Genomic DNA, 20,172 nt, shown 5'->3' on the forward strand with positions numbered 1-20,172 from the left:
TTAGTTCTTAAAGGCAATATTTCCCACTCAAGATACAAGTGACTATCTTAAGCTGCCAGAGAGTAGACAGCTCCTTCTTTTCCTTCAAAATAGTCTCCCTACCTTCCTGGTTTCCGACCTATATCTTTTTAATAGTGCAATGTTCACATAGTTTTGGTTCCATGGAATCACCTTAGCAAATGCATGTAACACATTTTAACTTGCTAAACTCTTTCCCTAATTTGATAAATTATTTTATAAAATGATCAGTTCTTTAATCGTACCTACCAAATACATGTTAACTATTTTCACAATGGAAACATTAGAACACAGAATTGAAACAGTGCCTCTGCCAGGTGGGAACAGAGCATTTCGCTGGGCTTTGTCCACTATGGTTGTATGCTGCTCCACCACTGTAAGCTGTGCCCTCCTCTCAACAGGTTCAAAGATTCTTTTTTTAGTGCTAAATAGATGGAGGGATCCATAACTTAGGTGGCTAAGAATGTGGGTCATGGTCTTCAGGGTTTATCTATTCTCTGCACAATGGCATAAATAATTACATCTCATATTAACAGTGTAGCCAACAGGAGATTCTAACACAATTTCACCAGATGAACAACATGATCAGAAACAAACAATGAAGAATGTGTAACTCTAGTTTATCTAGCAATCCAATTTCTAGGAAAGTATCCCACAGATATAACTGCAAACAAATGAAATGACATATGCAAAGTTATCACTGCTCTGTTATTTCTAGTAGCAAAAGACTGAAAACAAGCTAAGTACCCATATATTAGACTGGCATGACCCAGTAACCATGAGTTAAAATTTGAATTTTTTTTTTTTTTTTGAGGCAGAATCTTGCTATCTATAGCCCAGGCTGGACACAAACCCACGATCCTCTTGCCTCTGCCTCCTAAGTGCTGAAATTATAGGCGTACTCCACCATGGCTGGCTAGTTTGGCTACTGAATGCCCCCTAAAGGCCTAACTACTAAAGGTTCGGTCCCCAGGTAGTGTCATTAGGAAGCTGTGGAACTTGTGGGAGGTTCTTAGGTCACTGAAGGTGTGCTTGAAAGAGGATTATGGGACTCTGGACCCCTCCTCTAGCTTTTTGCTCCCTGTCTTGTGATGTAAGTGGTTTTGCTCTACCATATGCTCCTGTTATGATGTGCTGCCTAACAACAGACCCAAAGCAATGGGGACGAATGATCATGGACTGGAATTAACTAATTTATATGCTAATTATCTTAGGTATTTTGTTATAGTGATAGAAACTGACAAACATCTCATCTATAGGACAATGGTATGGAAAGATCTCCAGAACATACTGTTAGGTAAAACAGGTTGTATAATATGTCTAGAATCTTCTCATTTGAGCTGGGTGACGGAGGTACTGAGGGAAGATAAATATAGTCCTCCTACTTATATTTGTAAAAAAACTGGAGGGACACATACCAAACAGCAGTAGTGACTAATGGCAGGTGGGTTTGGGTAAAGGAGACAAACACACAGATGGGAGCAAGATGTCTTAATAGTAGTATATTTTTACAATGTGTATAAACTGTACTTACTCAAAAAAGCAAAATTAAGTTTCAAATTTAACAGTAACCTCCTTGTTCTTCCTAATAAGGACTTCCTTGTATACCTGACTTGCACACATAATCATACACACTATATTCCAACACCAGTTGAATTATTACACACACAGGTAAAAAGGCCTGGAGAGAGTCATGGGTGTGGGGGACAATATATTTTGTTATTTCTAAGATGTACAAAAGGCTAAAACTTGGAAATAAAACCCTTGAATCACTTATTTTAGCTAATCATTTTTTAGCAGTATTTCTGTAAATTATTGTCTCACATACTAACATAAAAAGGAAGGAAAGAGGGTTTCGTAGGGTTCAAATTTGAAGAGAAAGTTTTTCTTCTACAGAGCATAACCCTAGAACTAAATTTCCCACCAGTAGCCTCTGTGAGTAAAGACAAAGGAATGAAAACATGAACAGGAAGCTTCAGAAGTTAAAAGGAAATGCTGAACTCCCAACCGATTTCTAAGGACCTTTGCCATCACTTAAACAGTGAACCCATTCCAATGCTGCTTCATTTCCTCTAGCCTGTAACTCATCTTTCTAGTCCCATAGAGTAAAAAAAAACCTTTTCCCAAGGTTATTGACATTTCTAATACACTTATATTCTGTATACTAGAAGCATCCTTTCAAGTAAAAATGGTGTTTGCTGCAAAAAGGTGACTAGCTTAGCTTACAAGTCAAATTATCACTCAAAAATTCTAGTGTCACTAATTCTTCACAAAACCCCATGAGGGAAGTAATATCACATTTTTTTTCCCTTCCCCTGAAGGTGCTGGGGATCCAACCCAGGGCCTCACATATGCAAGTGCTCTACCACAATGCAAGTTTCCCAACCCCTATCCCAGGTCTATAGGTACAAGAACAAATGCTGAGAGATTCAAGGATTTGCCCAGGGTTCTAGTACATTTAAATGGCAGGATCTTTCTGATTCTGATCTATAGCCCTTACCCTTGAGTCCACAATGTTATTTCACTATTACACAAAACAGGACCAGCAGATGGACCAATTAATCCTGCCATGTTATTGGAAATTAAAAAAAAAAAGGAGATCACTTGCCTAGCATGCCCAAGGCCCTGGGTTTGATCCCCAGCACTGCAACAAAAAAAAAAAAAAAGGGAAAATGTGAAAGTACTGTACTATAAAACACCCCCATGGATCCATCACCCAATTTCACCAATTAACACACATGGCCATTCTTGTTTAATCTAAACTTCCCTACGCCATGTCCTCTTCCCCATCTCTACTGCTTGAGCCACCCATCCAGCCCCAAAATTTTCATAATAACATTAAGACAAATACTTGTCTTTTATTTAAACTGCACTGAGTACATATGAATAATAAAACAATAAACAAAGAAAGAAAAAGAAAAAAAGTAAAATAAAAATAAGCTGCACTGGTATTTCCATCAATGGTATAAAAGCAACTTATAGGTAAACTCTGATGCCTTCACATGAAACAAGACAGTGAAGCCAAATTGTGCCAGAAGTCATTATATCCTTCACTTGCAAAGACTTGACAACAGGGGGGGTAGGGAGCCAGTTTCACTCGCAAATATCCTTAACAAAGCAGTAAAAATGATCAATTCTTGAAACTGAGTATATGCCCTTTTAATATGCAGTGTAAAGAAACAGGAAATGTGCATACTGGAATATGGTGTTGTCTTGAGGCAAAACACTTGATTTGCTTCACCTGATCACCACTCAGTGATTATTTAAGTTTTCACTTTTTTTCATGAAACACCATTTTTACTTGAAAGAATGACTAGAAGTCATTCAAAAGATTTAGGTATTCTCAGGCATTTTTCTCAAGAAATGAATGAAGTAAGCCTGTCATTCTGAGGGAAACAACTGTTGATTGCTATCACTGTTGCCAATGATAAAAATCTGAGCTTTCAAGCTAATATCAAAGTTTTTTAAAATATTTATATCCCACCGTGAGCCTGACAGCTTCCAAATACTCTTCTGATGAGACTGGTGATAATATTCATTAATGCAATTCTTTTTGATTGTGTAGTGAAACCTGTAAACCCCTGGAAGACATGTGTAACTCAGTGCACTGTTATTTTCCAAATGATCAAGACAGGATGCAACAAAATCATGCATGGGTAAACGATTCATCCTAAGTGCCAGATGGACTATGGATTTTAAAGGAAAATTTACTGACAGGATTTCAGACTCTACAATGCTATTAATATTTAGGAATCTACCACTTATTGAGATTATGCTGGAGTATCAACAAGGGATCTCTAAAAAAGACTATCAAAATACTTTTTTCTTTTCCAGCCATGTATCTGCGTAAGATTTTTTTTTTTGGGGGGGGTGGGTGGGACTGGGGTTTGAACTCAGGGCTTCAAGCTTGCAAAGCAGGTGCACTTGAACCACCCCTTCAGTCCATTTTGCTCTGGTTATTTTGGAGATAGGGGTCTCATGAACTGTTTGCCCAGGCTGGTCTTGAACTGCCATCCTCCCAATCTAAGCCTCCCAAGTAGCTAGGATTACAGGCGTGCGCCACCAGCGCCTGGCCATGACATTAGATTTTCTTCATATTTCAGCCAAGACAACATTAATACAATAAAACAGATATTAAGCCAGATATTAAAGATTGGCAAAAAATGTGAAACCATACTACTCCTTCCTCTCATTTCCATTTTAGAAAACAATTATTTTAATAAAAATGTTATTTATGTCACTATAGTAGGTTTATTTGTAAATGAATATTTTTAAATTTTCTTTTTTTTTTTTCAGCACTGGGGCTTGAAGTCAAGGTCACACTTGCTAGGCAGGTGCTCTACCACCTGAGCCATTCCACCAGCCCGGTCTAGTTGTATCTTGTCGAAGGTCTTCGTGTCCATATTCATAAAAGATACTGGTTTGTATGTAATTGTCTTTCCTTATGATCATTTGTCTTATTTTGCTTATCAGGATAATACCTGCCTCACAAAATGAGTTGAAAGTGTTCATTCCAACTTTTTCAAGTAATTTGGGAAGAATTTTAAAATTTAAGAAGAAACTCGTATTTTTATTAGCATCTTTAATTAAAACGTTTGCACGCACTGCTTTTTTGTTATAATTAGCACGACCATAAAATTCACTCTTCAATGTATAACTGTGGTTCTTGGTCTATCCACAGATGCAATTACCACATTATATAATTCCAGAGGACACCTTGTGTGCATTAGCACTTATTGTGCATTCTCCTTTCCCCCAAGCATTCACTGGTTATCACTGATCTATGTTCTGTCTATGGATTTGCTTATTTGGGATATTTTATATGATGGACCATACAGTATGTGTCCTTTTTATCTGATTTCTTTCACTTAACATAATCTTTTCAATGTTCATCCATGTTGTAGCATGTGTTAGTACTTCATTCCATTTTATGGCAGAGTAACATTGTACAAATAGACCACAATTTATAAATCCATCTGTGAGGTGATGGACATCTGAGTTGTTTCCACTTTTAAAGTATTAATAGTAAAGCTGTTATGAACATTTGTGTACAATATTTGCAAGAACATGCTTCGATTCTCTTGAGTACCTGAGAGTGGAATTGTGGGTCATGTAGTAACAGCTTACTTTCTGAGAAGCTGCCAAACAGTTCTCCAAAGCAGCTGCATCATTTTACATTCCCATGAACAAGAACAGGGGCTCCAATTTTTCCACATCCTCATCAGTACTTGTTACTATCTTCTTGATATTAGCCTTCCTGGTGTGTGTGAAATGGTGCCTCCTTGTGGTTTTGATTTGCACTTTCTAATGACCAATCAACTACTTTTCATGTGCTTACTGGCCATTTGTGTATACTCTTTGGAGAATGTCTACCCAAATCTGTTGTCATTTTAAAATTGGATTTTTAGCCTTTTGATTAAATCACTGCAATTTCACTTATGAAGTTTTATATTTTCTCTAAGAATTTTATTTGTCTAGCTCTGACATTTAGGTCCATGACCCATTTTGAATTAATTTTAGCATATGATATGGAAATCCCATGAACTCCTTAAAATACGTCAATTTACATAGTTCTAGGTTACTAGCTACTCATCCAATTAATGGCAGGGAATTGAAAAGAGGAAGTAAAAAGCCCTGAAGTGTGTCAGGAACAAATAATACTCTAAATGCCTACATGCTTTTTAAGTTAACTCTTAGGGACACTTCTTTCTGGTCTTTGGAGAAGGGACAGAATCACCACTGATAGCTGCCATTTTAAGGATTGAGAGTGTCATACACATGTATGAACACACATTTTCTTTTTTTGTTGGTAGCACTGGGGTTTGAATTCAGGGATTCGCACTTGCAAGGCAGGCACTCTGCCACTTGAGACGTGCCTCCAGCCCTTTTTGGTCTGGTTATTTTGAAGACAGAGTCTCTAGGGTCTCATTTTTTGCCCAGGCTGTCTTGGACCACAAACTTCTGCCACAGCTGGAATGACAGGTGCATGCTACCACATCCAACTTCTTTCTGTTGAGATGGGCTATCACAAATATTTTTGCCTAGGCTGGCCTGGAACTGCTATCCTCCTGATCTCAGCCTTCCATGTAGCATGAAGTGACAGATACACACCACCACTCCCAGTTATTGGTTGAGATAGGGTCTCACTAAGGTTTGTCCTGGGCTGGCCTCAAACTAAGATCCTCCTAATCTCTGCCTCCTAAGTATCTAAGATTACAGGTATGAGACACCAGTGAAAGGCAAAGCAAGACAATGAGATCCTTTATACAACTCAGTTTGATAAAACAAAATGAAATTCCTTATAAATATTGAGTTATTCTAAATGAATATTAAAGTTGGTCTTAAAAGAATTATTTCTGGGCTAGGGAGTACCTCCCTAGTAAGTGTGAGGCCCCAAGTTCAAATTCTAGTACCACCCAAAAAACCGAATTATCTCTATTCTTTTTTGAGGTTTCCTAAAAAACATGGAAGTCAGGGAATGCACTTTTTATAGTAATGAGAATAGAAAAATTCAAAATACAGTTAAAATGGGTCAAGCAGTCTCATTTTTGTGCATAAAAGCTTCAACATCACAAATACACTCACATGGTGAAATGGGGTCAAAACAACCATCCCAAACAGATTCCATAAACACAGATTTTGCAGAAGCGTCAAATGTTATACAAATTTACAAGTTATAAGTGAATCTCCCTGTTACATTCAGCACGCTAGCCATGATTCTAGGAACCTTCAAATGTCATGCACGCAGGAGAGTACTCACAGGTGAGAGCTTCTGAATAAGGTCATGGGCAACATGGACAAGGTTCTTATCTTCATGGAGACATTTCTGAAACTTTTTGCTCTCTTCATCTTCTAGAAGATCAAAATCAATGGCAGCATCCAGTAAGGCCTGAATTAACCCCTTCCAGGATTTTAGCGCTGGAACCTGAGGTGCAACTGCAGCACTAATGCCTGTTCCAATCACCAGCACAAGTTCTCGGGGCTTCTTAGTCTTTAAGCTTGGAAGCAGCTTTCTGAAAAAACAAATCATGCAAGAGAATTGGAACATCAACAGACATGAAGTGTGCAGGAAGGCTATGTGACTAACACTAAACAGCAGGTTTTCAGCTGTAACTTTTACAGTTCACAAAGATGACAAGTACCAGTTTCTGATACTTCTCTAAAGTAGTTTAAACAAAAGAAACACCACAATTTTATGGCACTGCTTTCTGGAAAACAAGTAATAAATTTATTTCAGCAATCCTAAGAAACAATCTTAAAATCAATTTTCTCCTTTATAGTCCTCTCAACCTAAGAAAATCCACTAACAGTAGGAAAAAGTCCAAATGTATTATGGCTCAGCTGGGTTCTGCCAACTAAATTATATTTTAAATGAATATTAAATTTCAAAAGACCATGTTTGATCTGTATTCCAGAAAGAGAGGGAAGATCCCTACACAAATTAAGCCCCCATTTTTGAGAAATGTGAAACAGGAGATGAAAAGAAAGTAAATAAAAAGTTTAACTCCCAATTTTGTAAGCATTTTAAAGATAAAACTAAGTATGAGGTTGCCAAATAGGAGGACAGATCCCTGGGGTATGGGGAGGAGTGGCAACCAGGACTCTGAAATCACGAGTGTCACATACCTAAACAAAGGATATGACAAAAAGTAAAAAAAAACAAAACTTTCCTTTCTCACCATAAGCCAAGATTTCTCTTTGTAAACACTTATGTGAGATAACATGGGCACAAGTTTTTAATTTCTGGTGCCCATTCCCTTTTCACTCTACAGACAATAATAAAATCCCTGTTTAAAATGTGTTCCTTCATTTACATTTCTGCTGATGGCATGCTTTTTCAAGAAACTGTTTTTCCCAACTCATTTTCCAAATAATAAAATGAATGGAAACAGGATTAGTATTTTGACAAAACCCAAGAAAGAAAGCATTTGGAAACGTGATTTTGGGGGAATCTCTTGAACTGCCTTTCTTACCACCAAGTTCCTAGATTCAAGGTTTAACAAGCAGGAAAAAAACCTGTAAGTACCAGACACTATGGAAGGCATTAGGGATGGATTTATAGGCAAAACAGAGTACCTGGTCTCAAAAGTTTAATGTACTAGAAAAGTCTGGTAATAGACATTAGAAGCAAATGATGAAGTATGTTTCAGTTACAGGAATCAAGATATTATACAGAAATATACCTGCAAATATACACATGCAAAGAACGTTTCTAGAAGAATTCACAAGAACCATAAACACTAGTTAACTGATGATTAGGAAAATAAGGACTTTTACTTTGCCCTTTATAACTGTTGTACTATTTGAATTTTTTTTTTTCAGCACTGGCGATCAAACCTAGGGCCTCCAGCACGCTAAGCAAGCACTCTACCATTGAACTACATTCTCAGCCCAGCCCTGAATTTTTGTTTTTGACCATGTACATATGGATAATTGAGCTATAATTTTCTCAATTAAGACTTCCAGTAAATAAGGAAAAACTTAACAGTTGTGTTTTGTGATTCTTCCTAAAACCACTAAATAATAGACATTCATGTGTAAAAAGTAGGTTAGGACGAGACATCAAACAAGACAACAGACGCAGCAAAATTTTGGAAGTTGTAGCATAAAAGCTGATAACCTTTGAAGAACCTTGGGAACATGCAGATACATGGGAAGGTAGAGGGGTGAGGGGTGCTAAAATAGGAAAGTCAAGTCTCAAGTCTATCAGAAGCAGTTAGAACTAACTAAAGGCTTGCCTTCTGGAGAGGGTAAGCCAGAGGACTCTGCATTTGAGAACACTGTGCACAGTATGGGGTGAGGATTAAAAAAGACTTCCCTACACCCAGGGCAAGCCTCTCAAACACTAGAAGTCAACTTTAACCCACTCCATCTCCCATCCAATCAGGAAAAGGGAGGATTCCTCTTTGGCCAGTAGGGGAAAAAAGACCCATAACTTCTGAATTCCTCAACTATAGAGCCTGGTCCTTGCTTGACACTCAGAAATTCATTACCCACCAAGCCCCTTATATACACATAGAGACTCCCAAATGGCTTTTTAGTGTTTTCTCTTAAATACAAGCCAACAATGGTCACTTTATATTTGAGGAAGAGCCCTACCCAAAGAATTACACAAAAACAAACTAGCAGTTAGAGAGGAATTTGGAGGAAATGAGACAATACAGCAACAAAGAAAATTTTAAAAGAAAACAAGGATATCCTCACATAGATTTTAAAAATTGCTTTTATAGGAAAACAAAAAGAATTCTTAGAAATTAAAAATATAAGCCTGGCATGGTGGTCCCAGCACTTGGGAGGCTAAGGCTGAAGGATGTCAAGTTTGAGGCCAGCCTGGGCTACATAGGAAGATTCTGTCTCAGAAAGTAAATCAAAAAAACAAAATTGGAAAAAAAATTAAAAGTCCAACAGAAATTAAGAATTCATAAGATAAAACTGAGAAAATCTCCAAAAAGTGAATTTAAAAATAAGAAATGGAAAAAAAATTAAGAAAAATATAAGAAAATTAGACTTAATCCTAAAGGTCCACAATCTGAATAACAAGAGTTCTACAAAGAAAGACAGAGAAAATAAAATTGTACTGGAAAGAATCAAGTAAGTTAATATAACACAATTTCTTCAAGTGAAGTTACTGGTAGGTAGTTTGAAAGAGCCAGTGTCCAGATTTATCTGAAGACACATCATTGTGAAATTCCAGGTTACTGAGAATAAAATGACGTTTAAACTTCTAGTAAGCAAAGAAAAGTAAGGGATGTCACATGATTACTACAAAGTACTGTGGTGGGTTGGATCTGGAATGCCCCCTCGAAAGACTCATGTGTTGATGACATAGCCCCCAATGCAGAAGTGCTCAGAGGCGGGGCTTTTGGCAGGTGATTGGATCCTAAGGGCTCTGATCTCATCACTGGATTAATCCACTGGTGGGTTCATAACCTGAGGGCATCACTGGAAGGCAGGGCCTACTTGGAAGAAGTAGGTCACTGGGGACATGTCCTGGAAAGGTATACCTTGTCCCTGGACCCCTCTTCTCTGACTCTCTCTGCTTCCTGGCAGACCTGAGAGCAACACTGTGCCACCACACGCTCCCTGCCATAACATTTTGCCTCACCACAGCCTAGAAGCAATGGGGCCAATGGACTGAAACTGTGAGCCAAAATAAGATGATTTCTCTCCGGTGTTTTGTCACAGCAGTGAAATGCTTACCAACACAGCTGGGACTCAACACACAGTGGCTATTTTGGCAAGAACAGATGTTAGCAAAGAGTAAGTGACACTTTTAAAATTCTAGGAAAAATTTTTTTCCTACTGGTGAGTCTATACCCACCAAATAAATGTAAGCATATAACAAAGATATTTAAGGTAACACCAAATTTTTTTCCTGTGTACTTTTTTTTTGTAGTTCTGGGGTGGGGTTTGAACTCAGGGCCTTGCGCTTGCTAGGCAGGTGCTCAACCACTAGAGCCACTCCCAGCCTGGTTTTGTATTGGGTTTTTTCAAGGGTCTTATAAACTATTTGCCTCAGGCTGACTTCAAACTGTGATCCTCCAGATCTCTGCCTCCTGAGTAGCTCAGATTACAGGTGTGGGCCACCAGCACCCAGCTATGGATCTTATTTGAGAAGTCATACAAGGTTATGCTTCAGCAAAACAAAAGGAGTTCAGGAATAGCTGTGTATAGTGCACTGAGTCCAAAAGGAAGAATCCATGAAACAAACTAGCAAATTTCTGATGTCTTTCAGCACATCTAGGAGATTTATTCTCCTGTTACCATGTTTGAGGATAAATGAAAAGGTACAAAGAAAACAAAGCAAACAAAAAATGAGGTTGTCTTTAATAACAGAGGAAAAGACAGGCATGAATGGAAATATAAGCAGAACACATTAAGCTCAGCCATGAATAAATACTATTTATAAAGAAATAATGATGTATGTATTCAAACCTGGTTGAACTCAGCATTGTGAGATAAAAATCCTGGGAGGATAAAGAGAAGCCTGTGGGGCAACTATGAGAGGAGTCACAGAGCAAACTGAATCCTTCTCCTCTACCACTGGAAATAAACAAAAATGTAACAGTACAAATAAAATATTTAAAAATATTGATATTACTGGGTATGGTAGCATAGGCCTGTAATCCTAGCTCTTAGAATGCTGAGGCAGAAGAACTGAAAATTCATAGTGAAACCCTGGCTCAAACACAAAAACAAAACAATACCAAAAAAGTAAACGTTAATATTAGAAGAAAGAAAAAAAAAATTCAAATTGGTTACCTCAGCCTTGAAGTAATGACTTTAAAAACTACATTACGTATATTACCTTGACAAAAAGTTAAATCCAAAATAAAAATAATTTAAATTTTTAAATGAAGGCTAATATTAATTAGCAAAAAATACCTGGAATACAGGGTGAATTCATTATTTTTCTTTACCTCCCACTAATGGTAATTTTCTGTGTTCCTCTGGTTCCCTTTCTCTTGTTTACCTGGGCTTTTTGGTGGGGGGTTCGCCATCACTGAAGAATCCAAAAATCTCGTCTATATCAGAGGCCTGGCTCCCTGTAGAAGCCATCCAGTTTCTAAAACAGATTAGATACCATGTACCATGATTAGATCCATAAATTATATCATTTAAAATAGAACATAAAAACAAATGTAATAAGCTCTGTACCCTTTAAAGGTGTTTTGGTGGTGTCCCCTGCTTAATGAAATTCCATTAATTAACAAGCATTCCAAACTTAAGGAATTAAGTAAATTAAAATAGTCTAAAAGAAGTAACCTCGGAGTTGTAAGACTGTGGTTCTCCATAATGACACCTTGTTTCTGTTTCTAAAGGCTTCCCCCCAATCTCCCACCAAAGAAGCAATGTCAACTCATGCCAGTTATTGGCCATCACTTTGTGACACTTAAGAAACATCTGTAATCCTCCCCTCTGAGATGGGGTTGAGGAATACTCAGAAGATAAAAACAATCCATGGTAAGTGTGCTCAAAGCTCCAAATTACCCACTTATTCTCCACTGAAGAAATCAGTGGGCTAAGAAAAATCAATACTAATTTGCTGATGTTAGGAATTCCTTGTTACTAGACAACTGTGCCCTCATAGGCAACTAAATATGCAGGGGAGTTTTAAGTCCAGTCACTGTAAATGGTGAAGGTATTCACATGCAAAGATGTATGGAAAATGGCTAACTGTGTTCAGGTGCTGGGTTAACTAGCAAAACAATTCCTACAGATTAGAGTAAAAACTACAAAGAAGTTTTAATTGCTCAAAACTTTAGTGAACTGATAATGAAATAGCAATAATATTTCAAATACAATGTAGAAGACAATACATCAGTAGTATTACAGTTTTGGGTATTTTATTATGCTTCATTGTCTGTATTCAGAAAGAAGCAAATTACTAATGATTATTGCAAGTTTACTATTTTATTGAAAAGCTTTTCTCTTAATTCCTTGAACCACACCTCCAGTCCATTTTGCTCTGGTTATTTTGGAGATGGGGATCTCATAAACTATTTACTGGGGCTGGCCTCACTGCAATCCTCCCAATCTCAGCCTCCTAAGTAGCTACAATTATAAGCATGAGCCACTCTACTCAGCTTCATTAAAACTTTTTATAAAGTTTGCTGGATTAATTTTTCTGGTAAACAGAAGACTCAGTTCCTCATCCCATAGTCTATCTCATATAATAGAATCTTTTTCTGATATTGTAACCATTAAGAAAATAAGAATTATACAATCCTAAGAGTTAAGAAGTGACCACCTTTCTAGTCAAATCTTTGACTAAAAATCTTTGGTGAGAAAGCTGGGCCTTAGGACAAGACAGACCAATCATTTAATTCAGTAAATCTTGCCTTAACTCAATCATCTGCTCTGCTTGCTAAAAGGATACAAGACTGAACCAGAATGTACAGGAGATTTTTCTTTTTTTCTAGAGGTACTGAGGATTGAGCTCAGGGCCTGCAGCTTGCTGGGCAAGTGTTCTACCAGTTAAGTAAGCTATACCTCCAGTCCTTTTGCTTTTAGTTTGTTTTTCATGCCTTTTGCCTGGGCAGACCTCAGACAACAGCCTACCTCCACCTCCTGAGTAGCTAGGACCACAGGCATGCACCATCACATCCAGCTCCAGTGGATTCTTACAATGTATCAAATAGGAAACACCTAAATAAAATGCAGTTTTTCTAGAACTCAACTATTTTGATATGTTGAGTGTACATAGGGTGTTTCCAAACTGTGAAACACTTCTGAGCTCAAACATTTCAGATAAGGGATTCTCAACCTATGTCATTACCTTGTTTTACTGATGAGAACTCTCATGTCTATTGCAGCTTTATTTACAATAGCCAAACTAGGGAAACAGCCAAGATCCCCCACAATTGATAAATGAATTAAGAAAATATGGAATTTTATTCAGCCATAAAGAAGAAAGAAATTTTGTCATTTGTAGGTACATGGATGGAACTGAAGAGCATCATCTTAAGTGAAGTTAGTCAAAGGCTGCATGTTTTCTCTCATATGTAGAATATAGGCCCAACACAAATATAAGCAACATTACTTATACATAGAAATATATACAGAGCATGTACATATCCAAAAGTGGGACTGGTAGAGGAGACCAAGGGAGGAGGAAAAGAAGGAAAGAAAGATAATAAGTAATAATGAAATACATCAAATGTGTGTAGGAACAAGACACAAGGAAAAATGCTGAAAACTGTTAAACAACACAGGATAGGGGAAAAAGGGCAAGGAAGTGCAGTGGAGGGGGGTTACACTGACTGAAGCACAATGCACATACAGGTATAATACCAAGACAATAATACCACTGAACAAAGAACAGACACTGAAACAATGAAGGACAAAAATAACAAACAGGTCAACACATTTGGGTGAGGGGGGCACAAATGGGAGGGAGAGGGTAAAGGACAGAGGTAAAGAAGGTCAATATGGGTGGTGTACTTTCTATACAAGAATGAATATAGAATTTTTAAACCTGTTGAAATCACCATAAGAAAAGGACTAAGGTAGAAAGGAGAAAAATGAAGGGGATGAACCAATTTGGGATTCAATACATATATACATGGAAATGTCATAATGAAACTCTCTGTCTAGGTATCTTTTTTTCTGTATAGATATCTTAAACAAAATGTCTTTTTTTTTTTTTTTTCAAAAACAGAGGACAAGAAGGTAAAAAAGATCCTATCTGGGAGCTGGTACCAGTGGGAGGGGGAAGGATCTAAAGATAGAAATATTAGGTACTCATGTATGAAAATGGAAAAATGAGACCTGTTGAAACTATCCTAAGAATTGGGGAAGGGGTAAAAGGAGAATGATGGAGGGGGTGAATTTAACTAAGATATATTATAAACACTTTTGTAAATGTCACAATGTACCCCCAGTACAATAATATGATTTTAAAAAGAAAAGCCAGACACGGTGGCTCACGCCTAGAATCCTACCTACTTAAGAGGCAGAGATCAGGAGGACCACAGTTCAAAGCCAGCCTGGGCAAATAGTTTGCAAGACCCTATCTCGGAAAAAACCCATCGCAAATAAGGGATGGAGTGGGTCAAGGTATAGGCCCTCAGTTCAAGCCCCAGTACTGCAAAAAAAGGAAAAAAAGGCAACAACATTCTAGAAAGCAGATTTCCTTAAAGTAATTCTATATAATGCTTAATAGCTAAAGCGAAACTGGGCTCTATCAAGGCATGCCCTTGTGGCAGTCAACTCAGTTCAGAAGCTGGACAAACCCACTTTCTTTGGTGATGAGCACTATTTGTTATATACTTCCCACCACTCCTTGTCACCAGAATTCTAATCAGTCCTATTATTTTCTCCAGGAAATTATACATGATCATTTTTGCTGGATTCTATTTCTACCCAATGCTCAGAAAAAGTTTTCTGCTTTATCACTTGAAAGAGTCAAATGTCCATTCCATCTATTATAATTTAAGAAAATTAAATACGGACAATGGTTCCTGACTGGAATATTTCAGGTCCATTACTTAGGAACTAAAGGAGAACCACTTTGGTATGGCCACCCCATACATAATCATATACTCATTCTGTTTTCTCACATACTATTCCTGTCTTCACTATACTATCTCACATGTGTAAACACCAATGATGTATCATTTGATATAAAGCGTATTTTATTCTTCCCAGAGTACTACTTTCAGGGGGAAAAAAGCCATTTTAATGTTTACCTAAACAATATGTAGAACTGCTAAAGAATGCAAAGCTAACTGGAAATCTTACAGAATTCCTAACATGCATCAACGATCTCCCACATGAATTTCTTCACATGATTGATATTGAGTTTTCATTTTGGTGAAACTTGCCATGTATAGCAGAAGTGTAAAATGCTTTTCTGCCACAAGAAAACAAAGGCATTACCTGTGGTAGAGTCTTAATTATTCCAGTCACTGCTAAGCCACTGAGAAATATTTCATTCAGGCCAAGAGAGTACAGCAAAATGAAAGTTAGATACTGGGTAAATGCTGAGAAAAGCAACCTCACTAGTAAAATTTTTAACGTCAAAATCTTCATGTAAGATAGAACACATACTGTGGAACCTTTCAGCTTGGTAGGAAATCAAATACCAATAACAACAAAAAATCAAGGTGAATCTCTTAAGAAAAATCTAGTAGGAAACATGGGAAAGGATCAAGAGAAAGTTTGCACGTAACAGAGGACCAGTAGATCTGAAACCATCAGAGAATCACAGCAGCTCTTGCTTTCACGTATCTTGATGTCAGCACAGTGGGCAAAATTTGGCCCCCATCCACTCAGGCATCAGAGAAGTCTCCCAGCTGCTTTCCCCATTGTGACCTATGTGCCTCTCCTGGGCTTCCAGTGTATAGGATTCAGCACAAGCAAGGAGCGTGCCACGCACAGGAAATCAATGTGAGTCAATGCCCTGTATAGCTATCCTTATCTCAACCAGCAAAAACCCTTGTTCCTTCCTATTATTGCTTATACTCTCTCTACAACAAAATTAGAAATAAGGGCAAAACAGTTTCTGCTAGGTATTGGGGGGGGAAGAGGGAGGGGGCGGAGTGGGTGGTAAGGGAGGGGGTGGGGGCAGGGGGGAGAAATGAACCAAGCCTTGTATGCACATATGAATAATAAAAGAAAAATGAAAAAAAAAAAAAAAAAGGAGCGTGCCAGAGGAATTGGGAAAAATACACTGTGGCAGGTGGAATAAATCAAATGGAGAGAAAAGTGCTCATTTTTTCAGCATTTTTGCCAGGAAATAAAGGATCAATAAACGACTAGAGGGTGGCAATGGGGTGGCACACTTTTTGCTTAAAAAAAAAAATCAGTTGTGTGTGCACTGGGCACTACTGGCTCACGCCTGTAATCCTAGCTACTCAGGAGGCAGATCAGGAGGATCACAGTTCAAAGCCAGCCTGTGCAAATAGTTCCTAAGACACTACTTCGAAAAACCCATCACAAAAAATGGGCTAGTTGAGTGGTTCAAAGAAAAAAAAAAAAAAATAAGGGGTGTGGTTCAAGTAGTAGAGGACTTGTTTGCCTAGCAAGTATGAGGGTCTGAGTTCAATTCCCAGTACTGCCAAAAAATTACAGTTAAAAAAAATCAGTTGTATCTACAGCAAGCTTCTCCCCCTCTACTTAAAAAAAAATGAAACAGTGACTGGAATAAACAGGGGCTTATTTCTCTAGCATAAACATGGCTTAACTTCATTTTTTAAAGGAAAAAGGTAGTTATCCTACGACTTGAGAAGAAACCAAACCCCTCTAACTGCGGGTTTTGAACTAATTCCAACACATCTGGTTTCAGCAGCTATGGGGGAAGAAGGAAGGGATATCCTATGAAGGTGTTACAAAAGAGCATTCCATAGCTTGTTGACAATGAACAAATTGAATGAAATGTTTTGCTTGGGTAGCTCAGTGAATTCACTTTACCATGTAGCCTGCAGCTTTTCCTATCAGTGAATAAAGCAAGCTTCACATTTTCTCCTTCCAAGCCACATACAAAAATCATGTCTCGCTGAACAGGAATCTGATTCCTCTGTGTACCCCAGGCTTGAAATATTTCCTCTACCCATGGTTAACTTAGTGGGGTCCTACTTTTATTTTGAAGTGTGCCTGACACCTTTGAGCTTCTATCAGATAGATTTGTATAAACTCATTTCTTGAAAACTTGCTTTAACATATTCATTGGTAAGATGCTACACTGATGTCATTTATTCTAGCATTTTAATAACAAACAATTACCCATACCTGAACAATGTGAGAAGAGCCTCATTAGAGGTAGATTTCTGAAAGACCTGAAGAATTGAGAGATATAGCCCCCTAAATTCTAGTAAGCCATTTAACTCAAGTCCCCAAATAAGCTGTATTGACAAGCTTAAGGTTGTCAATATATTCACAAGTTTAAGGGTTGCTTCTGCAGGTCATTTTCAATTTTAAAACCAAAGTAACACGTCAAGTATAGTGAACAAAACTGTTTCAAGAACTAATGGAACATTCAACTTAAAAGCTTATTTGAATTAAAGTGGGTGACTAGAAGTGATTTTACTATGCAAAGAATGACAACTTCTTTGTTACTGCTTTCCCTCCTGTAAAGCCTTTGAAAAGATATATCCTGAAAACAACATGTGTTGCTAAGGAAGGAGACTAAAAATAATTGGTCAAAATATGTTCCACGTACCAAACAATTCCAGCACAAACAGGTTATTCATTAAACCTGAAATCAGAGGGCTGGCAGGCATGGCTCAAGTTAAAGTACTTGCCTAGCAAACTCTAGGCCTTGTGCTCAAATACCAGCACTACTAAAATTTTTTTTTTTTTTAATGAAATTAAGGTCAGGGGAATAGCTCTGTGGTACAGTGCTTGCCTAGAATGTACAAGATCCCAGGTTCAATCTCCAGCACCATTTAAAAAAAAGAGAATAAGAAATTAAATAAATCTATTTTTTTTTAAAAAACTTTATTTCATTATTTTTGGTGTTGATGACTGAACCAGGAACTCCCACATGCTGGGCAAATGTTCTACCACTGAGCTGTGTCTTCGGTCCCTTAAATAAATCTTTCAGATTTAAAGAGTCCTTAAAAATTAAATACCTGGGCTGGTAGAACGACTCAACTAGTAGAGTGCCTGCCTAGCAAGCACAAGGCCCTCAGTTCAAACCCCAGTACCACCAAAATAAATAAATAAATAAATTCCTACTATTAAAATAATGTGAGTTATATATACCAATAACCTCAGTGGCTTATGTTTTATCTAACGAAGTTAGATTTTTTTTTAACATAAAAAATGCAGATTCTGCCAAGTCCGGGGAATCTCAAAATATGCCATTATCTCTCTAGAGTTGAAATTTGACAAGTCTTAATGAAGGGAAGTCTGTTCTGTCACAAGAAGAATCAAAATGGTTAGTAAGCTTTCTGACTTCACTAATGAAAATCACAAAAATAAGTTTTGAAAAAAGAAGTTGTATTTTCACATGTAGTTTGGCAAATTTTGTAATTAAAGATTCCCATGTGTGACTAATGTCTGTAGTGACAGTAAGTGAATTCACTAGTAGCACCAAAAGAAACATGGAGATTACTGTAATAAGCGGTCAGCAAGGATCCAAAACCCATCAGTAGCAAAACCAAGGACAGAAGTACAGCAGAGCTAGAAAACAGATCTGTTACACACACACACACACACACACACACACACACACACACAAAATCAAGTCCAATTTACTCATTACAAGATTACTTTTGACTTCACATTTAAGTACACATTTTAAACATGATATAATGAATAAGAAATAATCATGAAACACCCATCAGAGAGTCTTAATTATATTCAAGACTCCGTTTCCAGAGTACTTAATAAAGGAGTTTTAAGAGTAAGTTTGAGTATAATTTTTCTCTTTTAATTTTGTCAGCTGGGTACAGTGGGTCAAGCCTGTAGTCCTAACTACTTTGGAGGCAGAGCTCATGAGGATCATGGTTTGAGGCTAGTCTGGGCCAAAAGTTCATGGCACATGCCACCCACCTACGCAGGGAAGCACAAATAGGAGGATGGCGGCACTCCAGGCCTGCCTGGGCACAAACAGAAACTCCACCTCAAAAGTAACCAACATAAAAAGGGCTGAAGGAGTGGCTCAAGTGGTAAAGCATCAGCCCAGCAAGAGTGAGGCCCCGGAGTTCAACCTCCAGTACCACCAAAAAAAAAAAAAAAAAAAAAGTCACTCAACAGCTTTAAATGCCTAGCTTTGAATGCTAGGCTCTTGAATGAGCTTCCTACACAGAATAGCAAAGGAACTTTAAACAGGGTAGCTAGGTATAGCAGTACATGCCTAGAATCCCAGACTGGGGAGGCTCAGATAGGAGGATTTCAAGTTTGAGGCCAGCCATAGCAAGACCCTGTCTCCAAATACTGAGGGGAGAGGGGCAGGCATAGGACTAGATTTTGGTGTGATTTCTATACAGTTCTGCCTATAGGGCAGACAAGGCCTGCTAAATTTCTCAAGAGCCTTTCAAATTCGAATTTGAACTTGTACCATTTCCCTTTTTTGTTGTTGTTTTTTTTTTTTACTGTGAACAGAAAGTGGAATGTTTTGCCTCAGAAAGTCAAAGATCTGAGTTTCTCAATATTTTTTTTAGTAATTTTAGCTCAGCTTCAATCTCCTGGAAAACTAAGCTATAAACAATGAAAGGAAACTCACAGAAGAGGATTCCAATAGAAAACCACCATGATAAAATGGGAAAGGAATCAATCAGAAGTTTAAAAATGTACAAAAGGATATTCTAGTAATGAAATATAAAATGCAGAAGAATGTGGGAAAAGACGAGTTGTAGACAAGCTGGATGAAATAGCTCTAGCTATCTCACTGGACAAAGGAAGCATGCCTGGTTCTTTGTAAAGGTCTTGCACTTCTGAAACAAAGACATAATGAGTATCTATACCCACAGAATACACTTGGTATGCACACAACTTTGCCAGTAATTTTGGTCAGTGATTAGGACCTTAGGAAAGTAGTGTGCTGATTTAGGATGGGAAACACATGGAAAACCTCACTAAGTAAAAAGAATATAAGGTATGGATCACCAAATAAAAAACTTAAAAGAACTTGGTGCTACTGAGCCAGACAGAAACAAGGGAATGATGAAACCTGCTCTTAAAAGACACTTCTCCCTCAGCCAAACC

The 20,172-nt window shown here is 37.7% G+C and overlaps 1 protein-coding gene across 4 annotated transcripts in view; it reads right to left on the minus strand.

Annotated features, from left to right (window-relative positions):
- Fam118b (family with sequence similarity 118 member B) overlaps positions 1 to 20,172 on the minus strand; it is a 46,136-nt gene that overhangs the window by 11,106 nt on the left and 14,858 nt on the right. For all 4 annotated transcript variants that reach the window (XM_020182703.2, XM_020182700.2, XM_074066405.1 and 1 more), the window contains 2 exons: positions 11,492 to 11,584; positions 6,779 to 7,031 (listed from right to left, as the gene is read on the minus strand). In XM_020182703.2, the coding sequence (XP_020038292.1) occupies positions 6,779 to 7,031; positions 11,492 to 11,577 (339 nt within the window). In that variant the 5' untranslated portion in view covers positions 11,578 to 11,584. The remainder of the gene's footprint in view (positions 1 to 6,778; positions 7,032 to 11,491; positions 11,585 to 20,172) is intronic.

Source organism: Castor canadensis, chromosome 2 (assembly GCF_047511655.1).
Source record: "Castor canadensis chromosome 2, mCasCan1.hap1v2, whole genome shotgun sequence".
Classification (NCBI taxonomy): Eukaryota; Metazoa; Chordata; class Mammalia; order Rodentia; family Castoridae; genus Castor; species Castor canadensis.